Raw genomic sequence first — 17,962 nt, forward strand, 5'->3', positions numbered from 1 at the left:
AAAAAATAGGCCTTTTTCGGTTAGCCTACTTTTAATCCATGGTTCGCGGGCGAATCTCGTTTTCAAGAAATCCAAAATTTGAATTTGCCAATTAGTTGATTTAAGTGGTCATTAAGCTCATTAATTAGATATTCGATCAAGTTTTGTTAATTATTCTGATTAACTGGTTTTTGTTTTAAATCACAAAATGAGTCGAGACTCGGACGTGATTTTTTTTATTTTTTTTTAAGTAGAGTAAGCCGCGGGGACACGGCAAGCCTCTAGGTCGAGGTTTTTAACCGGTTTCTCAAAAAAGAGGAGGTTCTCAATTCGGAAACTGTTTTTTATTTCTATAAATAATGTATTTTTAAAAAAAAATTGGATATTAAGTAAATTGAGTTCGTCTTGTTAAGCAACTATGACCCTTTACGATGTTAGGCATTAAAAAAATATGTAAACGTCAAAAGGTTTTTAAATCTTTTTTTTTTTATAGTTTAATTTAAAAATAACAACTAAAAATAAAAAATATTCATTCTTAAACCTTTGCCTTAAACAAAAAAAAATATATAATAAAGGTTCATATAAAGAGTTATTTTTGTTTACATAACATTTTATAGGCCGTTGCCCATATCTTCCGGTAACTCGTACTTTAAACTCGCGTGCCTTAAAATTGGACAAAATACATTTATAAAAAAAAATACTTGAAGGTAGTCGATCTTTCTAGTAGGTATGTTAACCTTAACAGGATCCGAGTTAAGAAGGTCAATTAAGGCTATCAAAATTATATTTAAGACTACCTTTTTTGCTTGGTTTTCAAGCCTCCGGAACTCCTGAACGATTTAAAAAAAATTCTTCCCGAGTAACATGGGCTATATTTTATCCCGGTACGGGCAGTAGTTCCCACGGGACGCGGATAAAACCACGTGAAAATGCCTAATCAAGTAGGTATATGTTTAGATTCATACTGTTAATATGGTTATAATAAAAAGTATTTTTTTTGCAATCTCTTTATTTTTAAATCACGTGCACTAAATAATCTAGTATAACGGCTTTTGAGAATAATATAAAACTGAATATTTATTTCGCTATTGTCTCTTTTTTTGCTCTCAATTGTATTCATAAAAGACTAACTATTTTACCCGCATTCCCTGCTAACTTCATCCCGGAACCGGATAAAATAAATACAGCCTATGTTACTCGGGAAGAGTCTAGCTTGACAACAGTGAAATATTTTTTTTAATCCGTTCAATAGTTTCGGAGACTTTAGGGTACCTATATATCGGGTGTGTCGTTCACAATCACATTAAATTAAATGCGTTAATGTACTGGTTAAAATATGACGATTAACACAAAGAAAAAAGAAAAATACGTAAAAATAAAAAAAAAATGAATTTTTCAAACAAAGTAAATACAATAAAAATGTGCGAAAATTAGAACACCATATAAAAGTCAGTCACTACAAACAACTGAAATTCTCACTTGAAAACTGACAGCTGTCAACTGATCAAAACATTCGATACTCCTAACTTTATCTCTGCTTTACACATAATGTTGTAAATTATGAAAACGAAAAATGACTCCTGTGGTTAAACCACTGAATGGATTAGGTTATTTTTTTTACAATTCGTCATAGAATATCATAAAGTATATGCGATAGGATTTAATGTGATTGTGAACGACACACCCGATATAAAAATGTTTCCCCTTTTATAACATAAGTTTAAGTAGCTATAGACTAGACAGTTGTAATCATAATGTAACGCAATTACAAATATATAACTTTACGACCAGAATAATAATATAAAATTGTTTTATTATGCAATATAGGATATAAAATAGAAATAATTATAATAAATAAATGTTTCATTTTATTATTTAAAACGTATTTACTATTACACTGTATTTCCTTGTGTAACGTAATAAAATACTTATTAAAATGTAATAGTACGCCATCTTTGAATTATTATCTGTGGAATCACAATACGGACTTTATATATACAGTTTTTTGGAGCTTTGACAGTTGCTGTCAGTCAGTACAAACAACGGTATTTTCCTTTGAAAACTGACAGCTGTCAAATGCATATAAGATGTCTTAGTTAGCACACTACATAACGTATAGGTAATCGTGACTATGACATAGCAGCCTATTTTTCTGAGAAATCATCAAATGAATCACCCTCCCGCTGTGGGTGCAGCGTGAGGGAGTGTCAGACTCTTACTGACTAAACCCACCATGTTCCTTCTTAAACCCTTTATGCATAAGGGCCGCGGTAACTCGCGCGAACAATCCCGCAGCCCTGGGGAATACCAGCTGTTAAAAAAATTGGGACAGAAAAATGCACAATCTTCCACATGTGTATTTAATTAGCTGACCCAGTTTAAATGGCCGCAAGTGTAAAACAAAAACTGTTAGACATTTTGTCACGTACAAAACGCGTTGAGATGACTGTATTTATTATGAACATACTGTATACGTTTTGTTATTATTTCAAGAATGCTAATGCAGTGAAAACAATTTTACATCACGCCATATTTTTTTGATATGATAGATCGCTCATATCACAGTCACACACCAGTCTAACCAAGGGGTATTGGGTTGCCCGGATAACTGGGTTGAGGGGGTCAGATAGGGCAGTTGCTCCTTGTAAAGCACTCGTACTCAGCTACATCCGGTTTGACTGGAAGCCGACCAATACCCACTCACACATATATGTTTAAAGTTAAGTATCTATTTTGGACCATTCAAAAATATGATTTAGGGACCTACTCTAAGTCATCGATATTTTGAAAAAAAAAAAATATCATTATCCTCCTCCCCTTATACCAAAATGTAATATTTATGGTGCTTAGGCACCTTTTGATCGAAAATCAAGATAAAGAGTCACCCATTTAACATTTTCAACGTCTATGAAAAACCCCTTCTTGGTAAAGTACCTACAGACTTTTGGTGAAATTCTTATGTAATTAATTTCTCAAAAGAACTATTTTTTGTAATTCAAGGTTCCCGTTTAATATACAGTACACTACTACTGTATACTTATATATAGTACCTAACTTAAAAGAACAACCTTAGCCCAAATATATTTTTAACCGACTTTCAAAAAGGGACAAGTTGTCAATGCTACTGATCTTTTTTTGAGTTGAAGATATATTTTTTTATTTTTATACGTAGGTAGATACCTAATAGTGCTAAATAATTTAAAACTGGTTTAACTTTAATGAGACATGTTATATAGTTAATTATACAAAATCCAAAATATTTTTTTTATATTATAAGCTAGGGTATGATCTCCTAGCCTTCATCAGAAATAAAACGTCAATTCGTATCACAATAACTTCTTGTATTCACTTTTAAAACACAATTTAATATCAATCGTAAGAAAACATAGTTTATCAGTCCACGAAGCAAGCGCGCGCTCTGTCTGTCAAAATCTTTCAAGGGTTGTCATCACGGTGGCAGCAGTGTTGCCCGTATAAAATAAAAGGATCTAACAATATATAGTGCTAAAAAAATTACGCCGCTTTAATGAGGCATTAGTAGTCAATCAAAACCAAAAATTATTGAAACGTAGACTAGATAAAACGGGTAACTAGCATAACGATATATGTCTATGATAGGCATTTAAACTCTAACATCAATTATTACACATATCTAAATACAAAAGTAATTAAAAAAACAGGTTAAGTACTACATTAAAAAAATCTACCTACAAACTGCTAAAAAATGTTTTAAATTATCAAAAATTACTAGCTGGGGCGCTGGTGAAACCGCGGGTGGAAGCTAGTCAAAAAGAAACTGACAGTTAAAATAACCTTTTAAGGCCGACAATCTTCTAGAAACATCATTTAGAAATTCGTGTCAAAATGATGATGATGATGTCCTCCTAGCCGATTATCGGCTACGGCGGCTGTTCTCATGTAAGGAGATTAGCCAACTGCGCAGGACATATTATAGTGAACAAGCATTTGCGCAGACACAGGTGCACTCCCTATTCCTTCACTCTCATAGCCCGATGGGACGGCAATCCGACACGACCGGAGAGAGATCAGGCGCAGGACCGACATTTACGTGCTCTCCGATGCACGGGTGTATCAATCACCAACTTCCAGGCTCCGGGCTGCTTTGTGAAAGTCTTCTAAAACCCACAAAGCGATTTCGGCCCGACTCGGGAATCGAACCCGAGACCTCGTGCTCAGCAGCCGCACTTGCGACAACTAGACCAACGAGGCAGGCAGTCAAAATACGTAGATATCGGTAGTTAATTTGTTATTCAAACGAATCATCAAGTTTGGATTAATCAATGACATGCATAATAATCCTTTTAGCCTAAGTAGATATTTATGAAATTGGTTGTGATATCATCTGCCTAGCCTTTTCCCAACTATGTTGGGGTCGGCTTCCAGTCTAACCGGATGCAGATGATAATATGTAATTTCCTTACAAGTAAATACATACATATAGTGGATTATAGGTCCTCCATCCTCATTGATCTCTATATAATATTGGTTAGAACCGGATGAAAATCCGTGCCATCATTTTAGAGTTTTCCACGACCAAAGTACAAATTCAGGATCATTTTGTTTTAGGCACTTTTAATAATTATGAAGTTATGGGTCATGTCTACTAAAACAAATTATTTTGAACCACATACCGTGTACCATGTTTCATTCAATTAACGGGGTATAAGAACTCATTTCGGGAGTACTGGGAATTCTATGGAAAAACCCACGGAAACTTGCTTGGATCGGCCATTGAACTAAGGACGATTGAATTCTCGTAAAACTAAGGTATTCTCAACTCGTTTTCTTAATTTTTAGTATGGTTTAATAACCGAACTTCGGAAAAGGACAGGAGGAAGATATTTTCTTTATCATCATCCTCCGAGCCTTTTCCCAATCATGTTGGGGTCGGCTTCCAGTCTAACCGGATTCAGCTGAGTACCAGTGCTTTACAAGAAGCGACTGCCTATCTGACCTCCTCAACCCAGTTACCCGGGCAACCCAATACCCCTTGGTTAGACTGGTGTCAGACTTACTGGCTTCTGACTACCCGCAACGACTGCCAAGGATGTTCAATGACAGCCGGGACCTACAGTTTAACGTGCCATCCGAAACAGAGTCCATGGTGTCTAAGATATACTTAGAAGATATTTTCTTTATCCTTGTGCTAATAAGTAGGTACTAATCCTGAGTATAAGTATCCCTACTAATATTATAAATGCGAAAGTAACTCTGTCTGTCTGTCTGTCTGTTACGCTTTCATGCCTAAGCCACTGAACTGATTTGAATAAAATTTGGTACAGAGACAGAGTTGACCTTGAGAAAGAACATAGGATAGTTTTTGTCCCGGACTTTTGAAGAATTCTCTTGGAAACGCGATATAACCGAACTCTACGCTGGCGAAGCCGTGAGCGGAAGCTAGTAGACAATAAACATTGTTATAAATAAACAATAAATTCATTAGTTTGTTACTATTGCTTTATCTAAAAAAAAGGCTGTAGTAAAAATAAGAACACAGTTCAGTTGTTTCAAATTTTAGTACCAAAAAAAATCTCGACAATAAATAGGTACATACAAGCCCAGACATTTGCAGTTTATTACCTTTTTATAGAGCAAGATAATAAAAAATTGGTTTGTACAAAATTTTGGATTATCCAAAATAATAGATTTTTATTGTACCTATAAGCATAATGAATTCTACTGTCCTTGCAGTTTTGGGTTACTTAATTTCAATTACCTATTATTTTTCGATGTTATTATTATTTTTAGACTCTTATTTTGCAAAAGCTTTTATTATCTAGGACAATAAATTTAAGTAGAAGAAAGGGTTGCGGGATTGTTTGGGCGAGTTACCGCGGCCCTGGTACACTGTGGGCTCCGGAAGGAACATGGTGGGTTTTAGTCAGTAAGAGTCTGACACTCTCTCACACTGCACCCATAGCTGGAGAGGTCATTTGATGATTTCTCACCCAAAAAATAAACAGGTATATTTATAATTAATTTGAACACATCATAGACGGTTTTACATCGGATTAAATATAGTTTATAATAGTACAATTAGCACATTAATAAAGTCAAAACGTGTTCGCGGGAAAATACGGCCATAAATTATTATTTTTTTCTCAGAAAATATCTCGCGTTTTTTAATTAGATATGTACGGTACAATTTTGATGATAGACAGTATTAAACGGAGTAGATTAGCGAAGAAAAAATCCAGTTTTTTTTTATTTAATGGGAATTTTGAAAGTACAAAAAATATATAATAATGTACCAGTCAATGGTATTTTACATTCCGCTAGCCGATTTCCGCGGTTTCAACCGCGTCCTGATGGAATTACTTCGGGTGCCCGGACAAAATATAGCCTATATTACTCAAATATAGTCTACCTTTCCAATTGTGTAAGAATTTTTCTTATCGCTTCAGTAGTTTCGAAGCTTTAGGGTACAAATAAATAAATAATGTTTCCTCTTCCATAATATTAGTATAGATTTATTAGACATTTAGATACGCCAATATGTTTTTAAGTATATATTTTACATTTTAAAAATTAAATCTTAGTACCATCACACACAAAAATATTAAAACACTTCTTTGTAATTCCTTTTCCGTATTATTATAAAAAAATAATAAAGTCGTTTTAACATTTTATTTTTCCGGTTTTTTCGTGGAAACGTTTCTTGTGTTATTTTAATTTAAATATTTTATGTATTTAGTCAGGCGATCCGATTATTCTCAACTGATTAATATGTAGTAAACAAATTAATTTAAAAATATTCGCTAAAACTATTTATAGGAATTAGAAGGCCAAGTGATCACGATCGATTTGTAATAAAAAATAATTTTTAAAATTAGATTGACGAAAAAAATGGCGTATAAAATATTATTTTTACAACTAGAACATATTCCGTTATTTTTTGTTTAAAAAAGTCTTATGGAATTGACGTAATATTATTTTTACCTTATTAAATAATCTTTGAAAAAAAAAAACATGAAGTTTAATAATTCTATTTCAATTATATTTATATAGGTATCCTTTGTTAATTTTATTCCTAAATATATTTTTTCTAAAATCCAAAAAAAAACGGTAAAAAAAAGTTGAAAATACTCACATTTTGGCTGTCTCCCGATATGCCCCTGCCTTCTCCTCTCAAACAAACGATTAATAATCTCATTCTTCCTGTCATTAAACTCCAAATCATCGTTAAACTTATTATTTAACGCTTCACACTCCGCGAAATTAGCTTCGAAATTATCTATCTCCGATCTCCTATGCCTATTGTTAGGAAAATCTTTTAATTCACTAGTATTAACCGACGAATACCTCCTATTCGCCACATTGTTCCAAATTTGCACCAAATCCTTCATTTTTATTAAAAAAAAACACGACCACTTCGTACAAAACTGATATTTCTAGTAATTAATTGGTTTATAATACGTTTTTAATAGCACTTGAGTTGATTCCGTAAATAATATAATAGTTCGGATCGTTTTCAATGTCACAGAATATTCAAACAAGTCTATTTAATTTAAAATCAAAATTGTTTTATGAGAACAAATCAGTTATTCTTCATAATTCCAAATTCAAACACGTAAATGTCACATTTCTCCCGCTAAAAAGCACTGATTCAAATATCGAACTTGTCAATTGTTTTTTTTTTCTCGTACGTTTGAATAGCGCGCGCTGAGAAATAAAGATTGGCATGCACGGTGCACTGACGGCTGCAGTATTGTATCTGAGTGTATGGTAGTCTTGTAGAGCCTTATATAAAATTTCGCGAGCTCGCTGCGTAGCTATGACGCGTTTAAACCGGTTTTTTTTTATATATTAAATCTTTTGTTTAATATGCTTCTGGTGCAAATCGAATGATTAGAGGTCAGAGGACATTTAATTGATGACAGTATGCGGTAAAAAGTGCATGTTGCATTCTATTTAATCATTAAGATAAAGTTAACGGCCTTGTAGGTATGTTATTATAGGTATGCTTGGTTAAGGAAAGCTAAGTAACACTTGGATATTTTCTAACACATTTTCTTCTTATACGGATTTTAAATAATGAGACATATGTATATAAATTAGGTTTTAGTATTTTTTTTTGTTGCCCAAAAATACATTAAAATATAAGGAATAACTGAAAAGATAACCCACTGACCAAATACAATAAGAATAAAGATTAAAGTTTCAGCTACTTAATATTAAATTCTTTAAAAAGTTTTCATAAATCAACAAAATAACTTAATAAGATAAAACAAAAAGGCTCTAGGCCACTTATTTTTTATCTATTTAAATAGCTACAAAAACTACAAAAAAGTAATAAAAACAATATTGCCCCACTAGGAAGAAAGCGGTCAACGGTCGCTTCACAAAAGTCAATGTCGCACTCACGCAGGCAGTTTGCATTTCCTTTACGTAACGTGGTCAAGTATTACCCGTGACTCATTTACAAATAACTTGTATTATAATCTATTTATTATAGTTAATTACATACATATATTTGAAAAAAAATATTTAGGTCTCAGATACATAGTATTTAATTATTTAAATAAACTTAAAAAAAAATCAACAAAATTGAAATAAATATCGGTTTCAGAGTACGTACTTCATTTTTTTTATTTACCTTTTTAAATAGCTTTAAATCGAACCCAGAAAATCTAGATTTTTTCCTGCAAAATAAAACATTTAAAAAATATAAAATGTCACTCTAGGAAGAAAGCGGTCAACGGTCGCTTCACAAAAGTCAATGTCACACTCATGCTAGTAGTTTGCATTTCCTTTACGTAACGTGGTCAAGTATTACCAGTGACTCATTTACAAATGACTTGTAGAATTAAATATTTACTATAACTATAGTTTAGTCACTATAAATGTAATAGTTTATACATTTAATGTATATTTTGTAAAAGTGTAAACTATATTTTATTTTATTGAGTTTAAATTAGGTTATACCTATCATCTTCCGAGCCTTTTCCCAACTATGTTGGGGTCGGCTTCCAATTAAATTAGGTAAGACATTTTTTAATATAATCAACTGAGCCACTTGCACCTTAAATGATCATATTTTTAAATAAAACTTTATTATACAGTACTCATACAAAACTTTAAAAAGTAAGTGTCTCGTCTCCGAGAAAATTATTGATTTTTATATGATGATGATTATACTATGCGGAAGTTGAAACAGCCTTTTAGGTAGACGATTCCGGTAACTTAATAAAATAAATAATAATAATGTCTGGACACCTTTTCACACACGGTCGGTTAGCCCCATGGTAAGTTATTAATTAACTTGTGTTACGGGTGCTAACACAACTGATAAACTACATATAGCTACATATATACATAGTTATAAATACATATTGTAACACCCAGACCACGGCCAACAAGCATGCTCATCACACAAATGTCGACCGAACCGGGAATCGAACCCGGGACCTCAGGTTCGGCGGTCCGGCATGGTGACCATTGCGCCATCGAGGTCGTCATTAATGATAATATTTTTCCAATATTAACTAAAGAGAAAGGGCTTAGGTTTGTTCAAAACCCATAATTCAAGGTTTGTAAATATTGTAGTTATGCGAAGGTCACTATTTTATCTCCGGTTTCTTCGAATTTTCTAGAAAAACAAATGAGCTACTACTTACTGCCTAGTACCTATACTTAGTTTCCAATATAATTATTTTTATTTATTTTTAGGGTTCCGTACCCAAAGGGTAAAACGGGACCCTATTGTTTTCCCTCCTCTGTCCGTCCGTCCATCCGTCCGTCCGTCTGTCACCAGGCTGTATCTCATGAACCGTGAGAGTTAGAGCGCTGAAATTTTCACAGATGATGTATTTTTGTTGCCGCTATAACAACAAATACTGAAAACTAGAATTCAATGAGTATTTTGGGGGCACCCATACAACAAACGTGATTTTTTTGTCCGTTTTATAAGTAATGGTACGGAACCCTTCGTGCGCGAGTCCGACTCGCACTTGGCCGGTTTTTTTAATTGTGTTGTATTTTTCCTGTATTAACGATTGAACTAAAATCATTTTATATAATTTATTAATACATTTTTGCACAATTTGGATTGTATAACTTTCTCAGGAATAGATAGTAAACTATTGTAATTTTATTTTCTTTTAAAAAGAGTGTCCATGGAGTTTCTTGCCGGTTCTTCTCCAACTCTTTAGATCCGTGCAACTGATTTGACGTTTCGAAAGAGCTTTTATAAGCCTATTTTAAATAAAAAAATATACTTTGACTTATTTGGACTTTAAAAGTCAAAAAAAGGGTGAATCGATCATAAAATTAACCAACACTTGATGTGCGAAAATGTTTCATTTCTACATTCAGAAGGAACGTTAAATTGATAGGTCCCGGATGTCATTTTCACTGTTGGAAAGTTACATTTTTTCCGAGTAACATAGGGTATATTTTATCCCGGCACGGGCAGTAGTTCCCGCGGGATGCGGGTGAAACCTCTTCTATGCTACATATTGCTAGGACATTCTTTTCATCATTCATTCGTCTCCCGAGCCTTTTTCCCAACTATGTTGGGGTCGGCTTCCAGTCTAACCGGATATAGCTGAGTACCAGCGCTTTACAAGGAGCGACTGCCTATCTGACCTCCTCAACCCAGTTACCCGGGCAACCCGATACCCCTTGGTTAGACTGGTGTCAGACTTACCTACTGTCTTCTGACTACTCGTAACGGCTGCCAAGGATGGTCAATGACAGCCGGGACCTACAGTTTAATGCAAAAAAAAATCTGACGCAATATTTGATTACGTATCAAAATGAAGTGATAAAAAGGATAATTATAGAGGACTGCACTATGAAACAATAGGCCTATGGTCTAAGCTAAGTAAGGCGCGGTTACTCACAGGAAAATTACATCGAATACGGTTCATCCGGCCTAGAGATATCATAGACGGATGGACACACCCACTCAGACACGTTTAACTTTTCAGATAAAAAAGATAAAATATTATCTATTCTATTTAAACATGGTTATATGTTTAAAAACAGGTTTGTTACATAAGGTGTTTAAATAATATCAAGACCTAAACATGTTTTGGTTGTAATTGGCGTATAACATTTTTACAAAATTAAAAAAAAAATACAAAGCGAAACGTCACAGTGCTAGGCATCATTACCTAAAGTATTTATTGAGAGTACTAGCTGTTCCCGCGGTTTCACCCGCGTCCCGTGGGAGCTACTGCCCGCACCGGGATAAAATATAGCCTATGTTACTCGCAGATAATTAGCTTTCTAATGGTGAAAGAATATTTAAAATCGGTACAGTAGTTTTTGAGTCTATCCATTACAACCAAACAAACAAACAAAGTTTTCCTCTTTATAATAATAGTATAGATAGTATATATTATCCATTTCAGTAATTTTGAGTACATACTGACATTATATTAAATGCATACATCTCCGTAATTTTCAATGAAACTGTCAGCTAACTAAAAAATCTGCAGTGAGCATAATAGCATCCAAGTCTGGTTTCGACCACGGCGGTTGTTCTCATGTAAGGAGATCAGCCAGCTGCGCACGACATATTATAGTGCACGAGCATTTGCGCAGACACAGGTGCACTCACTATTCCTTCACTCTCATAGCCCGATGGGACGGCAATCCGACACCAGCGGCGAGAGATCAGGCGCAGGACCGACATTAACGTGCTCTCCGATGCACGGGTGTATCAATCACCAACTCCCAGACCACAGGCTGCTTTGTGAAAGTTTCTAAAACCAGTGTGGATATCATGCATGCAATAAGACAAATGCTGAGCACAGGTTACTCTTTTGAAAAAAAAAATAGAATTATAGTAAATTGCCAAACATACCTACATAAACAATTAATATGACGAAGCATTGTCTACCTGTTTTGGAAATAGGTCATAAAAACTAGTCACCCATCCTTTGAGTCACCTTAGCTAATGTCGCTTAACTCTAATTAGGTGATTTACATAAATTACGTCACCATTGCACCTAATTGCTACTAACTAGCTTTCCCCGCGGTTTCACCCGCGTCCCGTGGGAACTACTGCCCGTACCGGGATAAAATATAGCCTATGTTACTCGGGAAGAGTGTAGCGCCCCAACAGTGAAATATTTTTTCAAATTGTTTCAGTAAGTTTAGGATCCTTTAGGGTACAAACAAACAAAAAACGTTTCCTATTTATTTTATTATACCTACTTATTAAGCATACATACATTTGTAGAGCCATACATTACAGTAACAAATTCACTGCCTCTGTCTTTATTACGAAAATACTCAAAAACTACTCAACGGATTTTCGAAATTTTTACCAAAATATAGCGTAATTCTCCAGGAAGATTTTGGTATATAGTTTTCATATGGGCAACGCCAGTGTGGGTTAAAAATCGTCTTATAAAAGTTTGTCGGATCGGTCACAGAATGGCCACGAAATTGTTTATAGTTTTGGTCACGGTCAAGGTAAGAGTTGTAAATGTTAGGGTCACTGGTCAGTTTGTAATATTAGATAACCGCTGGTATAGTAACAAGGTCGGAATAGTTTAGCAAGTTCAAAATTAGTATGATAAGTACATTTGTAAGGAAATTAGTTTGATTTAAAAGAAAATATGTACAAAAAATGTTGTAAGTGATTATGTATTTTGTTTATTCATGAAAACTTACTTTTTTTGCACAACGAAGATTTTGAAGAACGAGAGAAGAAGAATTAAGAATATCTTATTGACATAGATTTGACATATATATGTATATTTACATTACATATTCAATGTACAGATATTTACAAATAAAAAAACTTTTAAGTAAGTTTGTAAAAAATATCATGTAGGTACTTATCGTTTGTAAAACTGCAGTGAATGCAACTCGGATTCATCCAATTGGACTGGAAGGCGAACCCAACACAATTGGGAAAAGCCTAGATGAAAAATTTCTATTGTATTTGCTCAAATAATCCAAAAAATAAAAAGTTGCAAATATTTATTTTTTTGACTCTGCTAAAAAACAGATTAACAGCACTTTCACACACGTGGTTTTTCCGCTCGATTTTACTTATAATAAAATATCTTTCTTTATTCAGATAACAAAAGATCCATATAATAAAAATAAATAAGAATTAAAACTAAAAAATAAAGGAAACATTACGATCGGAAAAAAATCTCTCTAGCGATTATCAACCGATTTCCCATAAAGGAGGAGGTTCTCAAATCGTTGGGATGCACCTAAAATAACTTTTTTTAACTTTTTAGTTTTTTTGGAACTTTTATTTAAGTTAAAAAGTTTTTTTATAAACATCAAAAGTCGGCCCGGGAACTTTCAAAATACATTGCTTAAACTGCTAGTGTAAAAGTTCTCTCACAAATCTTTTCGATAGATATTATAAATTGTTATAAAAAACGGGTTACTTTCCGAGTCCAGTTACGAAATTAAACTGGTTTATAGTAAAAACCCCGGCAGGTACATACCTCAATATCAAATTGATATACCTACAGTTGGCATTCTTTTTAGAGTTCCGTAAACAATGTTAAAAGAGCTCGTGGCTAAATCAAAGCCGTGCAGATCGATAGATCATTAGCTTACCAGGGCCCCGATTCTCCTAATTTTACTTAAGCATCATACGATTCACGTTCGACTCGATTCGACAGAGGTCCAATCCCGTCTCGATTACGATTGAAGCGTATGTGGCATTCCGCTATTTTTTCTTTGAAATAAACATTTTTATCCTTTTCTGTCATTCAATAATGAATCATTTTGTCTGCAAATGATTTACGATTGCAAAATGATTGTACAGCAAACTACCGTATAGACCAAAATCACCAAAATAGCAGACCAATCGCACACCAATCAAATGTCAATCGAATACGATTGGTCTTTTATTAGTAGCAGAATGCCCGATATGGTTAAAACTGCTATTGCGATCATATTCGATTCGATTTCTATTCGATTTTGACAATATTAACTTAGGAGAATCGGGCCCCTGCTTGTATGTCGCTAATTATTAAACAATAGAAAATCAATCGTGTCTCGCGTATATTTGCACTCCGCGCTGTCATTCCGTCCGTTAGGAACGATCTTTATATCTTGTTATGACAATGTTCTTCGTGTTTTGGAAGGCACGATCAATTGGTGGATCACGGCTGTCATTTGAACATCTTGGCCAGTCGTTACGGGTAGTCAGAAGTCAGAAAGTCTGACAGCCAGTCGTACTAAGGGGTATCAGGTTGTCCAGATACACTGGCACACTGGTACTCAGCTATTCCGGTTAGACTGGAAACCGACCTCAACGTAGTTGGGAACAGGCTAGGTAGATGAAACAATCGTTGCCAACGTATAAATTACCACAATCGTCATAGCCGTAAACCGCGTTAGACACACTTGTCCATACCTTCTCACCGCGCTGGGCATGCGTGTTGGTGAGCGCAGTTTCGGATGTTGTAGCTTCGAGCAAGTATTTATTGTATAGTATCAACTGTTATTTTTTGTGTTGGTATTTTACTGTAGTACGGAACCTTTCTATGCAAGTACGACTAAACTTGATCGTTTTTTTCAAACTCTGCGGTTAGCAGGTCAAAACAAATTAATTTTAACTGGTCTGCTAATCCTTTATCTTATTGAGTAAATTAAGATCAATGTTCAACGTTTAATTTTTAACTGTTTAAGAGAACTTATAAAATAGCTATCTATACTAATATTATAAAGAGGAAAACTTTGTTTGTTTGTTTGGTTGTAATGAATAGGCTCAAAAACTACTGGACCGTTTTTAAAAATTCTTTCACCATTCGAAAGCTACATTATCCACGAGTAGCATAGGCTATATTTTATCCCGGTACGGGCAGTAGTTACCACGGGACGCGGGTGAAACCGCGGGAAAACGGCTAGTACTATAATAAAACTATTAAATAATAACTTGCAATAAATTGAAAAAAATGACAAAAAATTTGGCTATGTTAGAAATATAAAGAGATTTTTGTTTTGTAATTACATTAACTTCTGGAACTATTTAAAAAAATCTTTCTCCATCTCTTATCCAGTTGCGTGAAGTAGTTACCACAAAACCACGGTATACAATCAGTTACGTCTTAAATAATACAGCCTAATGCAAAAACACTACACAGAAAAATAAAAAATACTACCTACCTACGCGGTTTTCACCGCATTAAAAATCGGTTCAGCCAAACATGAGATAATCGCACACATTCATGACATACCCACGTACATACACATCAACTGAGAAGCTCCTTATTTGAAGTCGGTTAAATATTCATTAATGTCATATTATACCTTGCTTTGTCTTGGGGATGACAATATTTTGTTTTGGTATTGAATTGACAGTAACCATTTACCATGATAACGGTTATCACCTGGTTAACCTTCAAAATACATACAAAAACCGGTCAAGCACGAGTCGGACTCGCGCACGAAGAGTTCCATGCATAGATCTATAAAAACCAGCCAAAAAACCCGTTTGTTGTAAGGGAGCCTCTCTTTCTCTCTGTATGGGAGATTCTAGTTTTCAGTATTTGTTGTTGTAGCAGCAACAATAATACACTATCTGCGAAAATTTCAACTGTTTTACTATCACGATTCATAAGATACAGGCCGATGACAGACGTACAGTGAAGTCTTAATAAAGAGGACCCCCGTTTTAATATTTGTAAAAGGACCCTAAAACCCCCAAAATGACCATTTTATGGATAATTACGAATACAATTAAAGACACTTGCGAAGTTCTGACCATGGCCATGGTTGCCAAAAACCTTATCTTTTATAACAAGACTATAAAATAAAGGAGTTAAAGCTATAAGGCATTTACAGATACACGCGAAATTCACATTAACGGACAGAAATAACTACCATAGTGGCTTATTGTTCGAAAGAAGGCCTCGTCATATAAATTTGCCGCTCCGAAACTTACTAAAAGTGAGCGCGCAACTGTCAAAATGTCTGTACAAAATATTAATAATAGTGTCCAGACCGATTGGCCACGGCGGGTGGGTGTTCTTGCACAAGTTCTGTGCACAAGTATTTGCTTGGACATAGGTGCACTCACTACCTACTCCTTCACTCTCTTAGCGCTATGCGACAGCAATCCGACATCGCCGGAGAGAGATCACAAGCAGGACCGACATTAACGTACCTACTCTCTGATGCACCGGGATATCAAACACCAACTTCCAGACTCCGCGTTGCCGACCCAGGAATTAAATTTAGTGTGAAGAGTAGTTATTTTGTTCCCCGATATAATTCTTAGTACATGTAATTGATCTTATTTATCATTTGCGATTGCACATTGAAAATAAAATTTCAATATGGTCGCATTTTGCAAACCAAGGTTTAAATATATGGGCAAGCCATCGACTATATGTACGGACGATCTGGCCAAGGGAAGCAATGGATGCGGGTTGCTGAAGATCGAGGGGAGTAGCGAACTTTGGGGAAGGCAGTAGTCCAGCAGAGGACGTCTTTCGGCTGACACGACAATGGGTTTATACATATTAACTGCCTCAATGATCGGGTTCGTTTCCGGGTCGGGCCGAAATCGCTTTGTGGGTTTTAGAAACTTTCATGAAGCAGCCCGGAGCCTGGAAGTTGGTGATTGATAAACCCGTGCATCGGAGAGCACGCAAATGTCGGTCCTGCACCTGATATCTCCGGTCGTGTCGGATTGCCGTCTCATCGGGCTATGAGCACTATTAATTATGTCCTGCGCAGTTGGCTAATCTCCTTACATGAGAACAGCCGCCGTAGCCGATAATCGGCTAGGAGGACATCATCATCATCACATACCGAATAACTTATCTAGATCCGTTTTTGCAAATCAAAGGTTAATAATGTCAAATTAGGAGATTTTCTAAATATAGGCATGCGATTCTAGAATGTCTTTAAATAAAATTAACAACGTGTCAAAAGATTTTTATAGTTATTTACACTTTTACGCTAAAGTGTTATAATTAGCACTTTTCTTCTGTTTTACAGCATAGTAACAATATAAAAGATCAAGAGGATGATGTAATAATTTCGGACTTTGGTCTGATGTTTCTGACCTCTGTAAGAGAGATCTGTGATTACTGTTGCTGCAGCACATTGCAGCAATTTGGAAATCCTTTAAGTTGCTATTTGCATCTCACAAGTAAAATTATTTATAAGTAGCCATGTCGACTTTCACACAGTCCTTCCATCGTTTCTTTGGCCGTCTTTTTCAACTTTATCAAGCCACATTAATGCTCAAAACTTTTCTCACGACATCGCTCATAAAAACCGAGAGGAATATTCGCTAATATGAAAGCGCTGTAAATCTGAATTCATATTATTTTCCAATAGCTTTAGTATTTACTAGCTTCTGTCCTCGGTTTTACCCGCGTCCAGAGATAAATGCTTCACGTTGCCAAATAGTGACAATAACCATTCTATGTCCTTCTCGCAGGTCAGGAAGCCGACCCCAACATAGTTGGGAAAAGGGTCGGAGGATGATGTCCTAAGCTACCTCCCATCTAATTGTCAGTTTAATTTAATCGATCCAGCCGTTTATGCATGATAGTGTGACCACGGGAAATAGGGATTCGTTTTTATATACAAGACAAGATAGGCCTTTGCGAGCTCTTATAAAACATCAGTATCACACTAGTTGCTTGTTAGTAAGTAGGTATGTTTTAGGGGTTATATGTTAGAAAACTGTAAGTATCAGACCGTGTGGCCTAATGGATAAGGCGTCGGACTTCGGATCCGAAGATTGCAGGTTCAAGTCCTGTCACGGTCGATGGTTTTATTTTTCCAATAAAACCATCAGCTTGTTTACCTACATATTGCAATTTTTTGTTCGTCGATTTTTTAATATATGTACTTTTGCAACATGTGATCACTTTATTTCAAAGTAGCTGTTTTCCCAACTGAAAGAATTTTCCAAATCATTTCAGTAATTTCAGGTACCTACGTATTGATTTATGAAGGAAAAGACATCATTATATGTCTATTAACTCCATAAGCTTAGATGCTAATGCTTTCC

At 35.0% G+C, this 17,962-nt stretch overlaps 1 protein-coding gene and 1 non-coding gene across 2 annotated transcripts in view; one reads left to right on the forward strand and one right to left on the reverse strand.

The window, feature by feature from the left end:
- LOC124643668 (scavenger receptor class B member 1-like) overlaps positions 1-7,705 on the reverse strand; it is a 70,942-nt gene extending 63,237 nt beyond the window's left edge. Inside the window, exon 1 of the mRNA XM_047182700.1 lies at positions 7,091-7,705. Within this exon, the coding sequence (XP_047038656.1) occupies positions 7,091-7,346 (256 nt within the window). The 5' untranslated portion in view covers positions 7,347-7,705. The remainder of the gene's footprint in view (positions 1-7,090) is intronic.
- Positions 7,706-17,643: 9,938 nt separating this feature from the next.
- Trnar-ucg lies at positions 17,644-17,716 on the forward strand. The gene has a single exon. It is a non-coding gene; the product is annotated as a tRNA-Arg (tRNA).
- The last annotated feature ends 246 nt before the right edge of the window (positions 17,717-17,962 follow it).

Source organism: Helicoverpa zea, chromosome 28, assembly GCF_022581195.2.
Source record: "Helicoverpa zea isolate HzStark_Cry1AcR chromosome 28, ilHelZeax1.1, whole genome shotgun sequence".
NCBI classification, from domain to species: domain Eukaryota; kingdom Metazoa; phylum Arthropoda; class Insecta; order Lepidoptera; family Noctuidae; genus Helicoverpa; species Helicoverpa zea.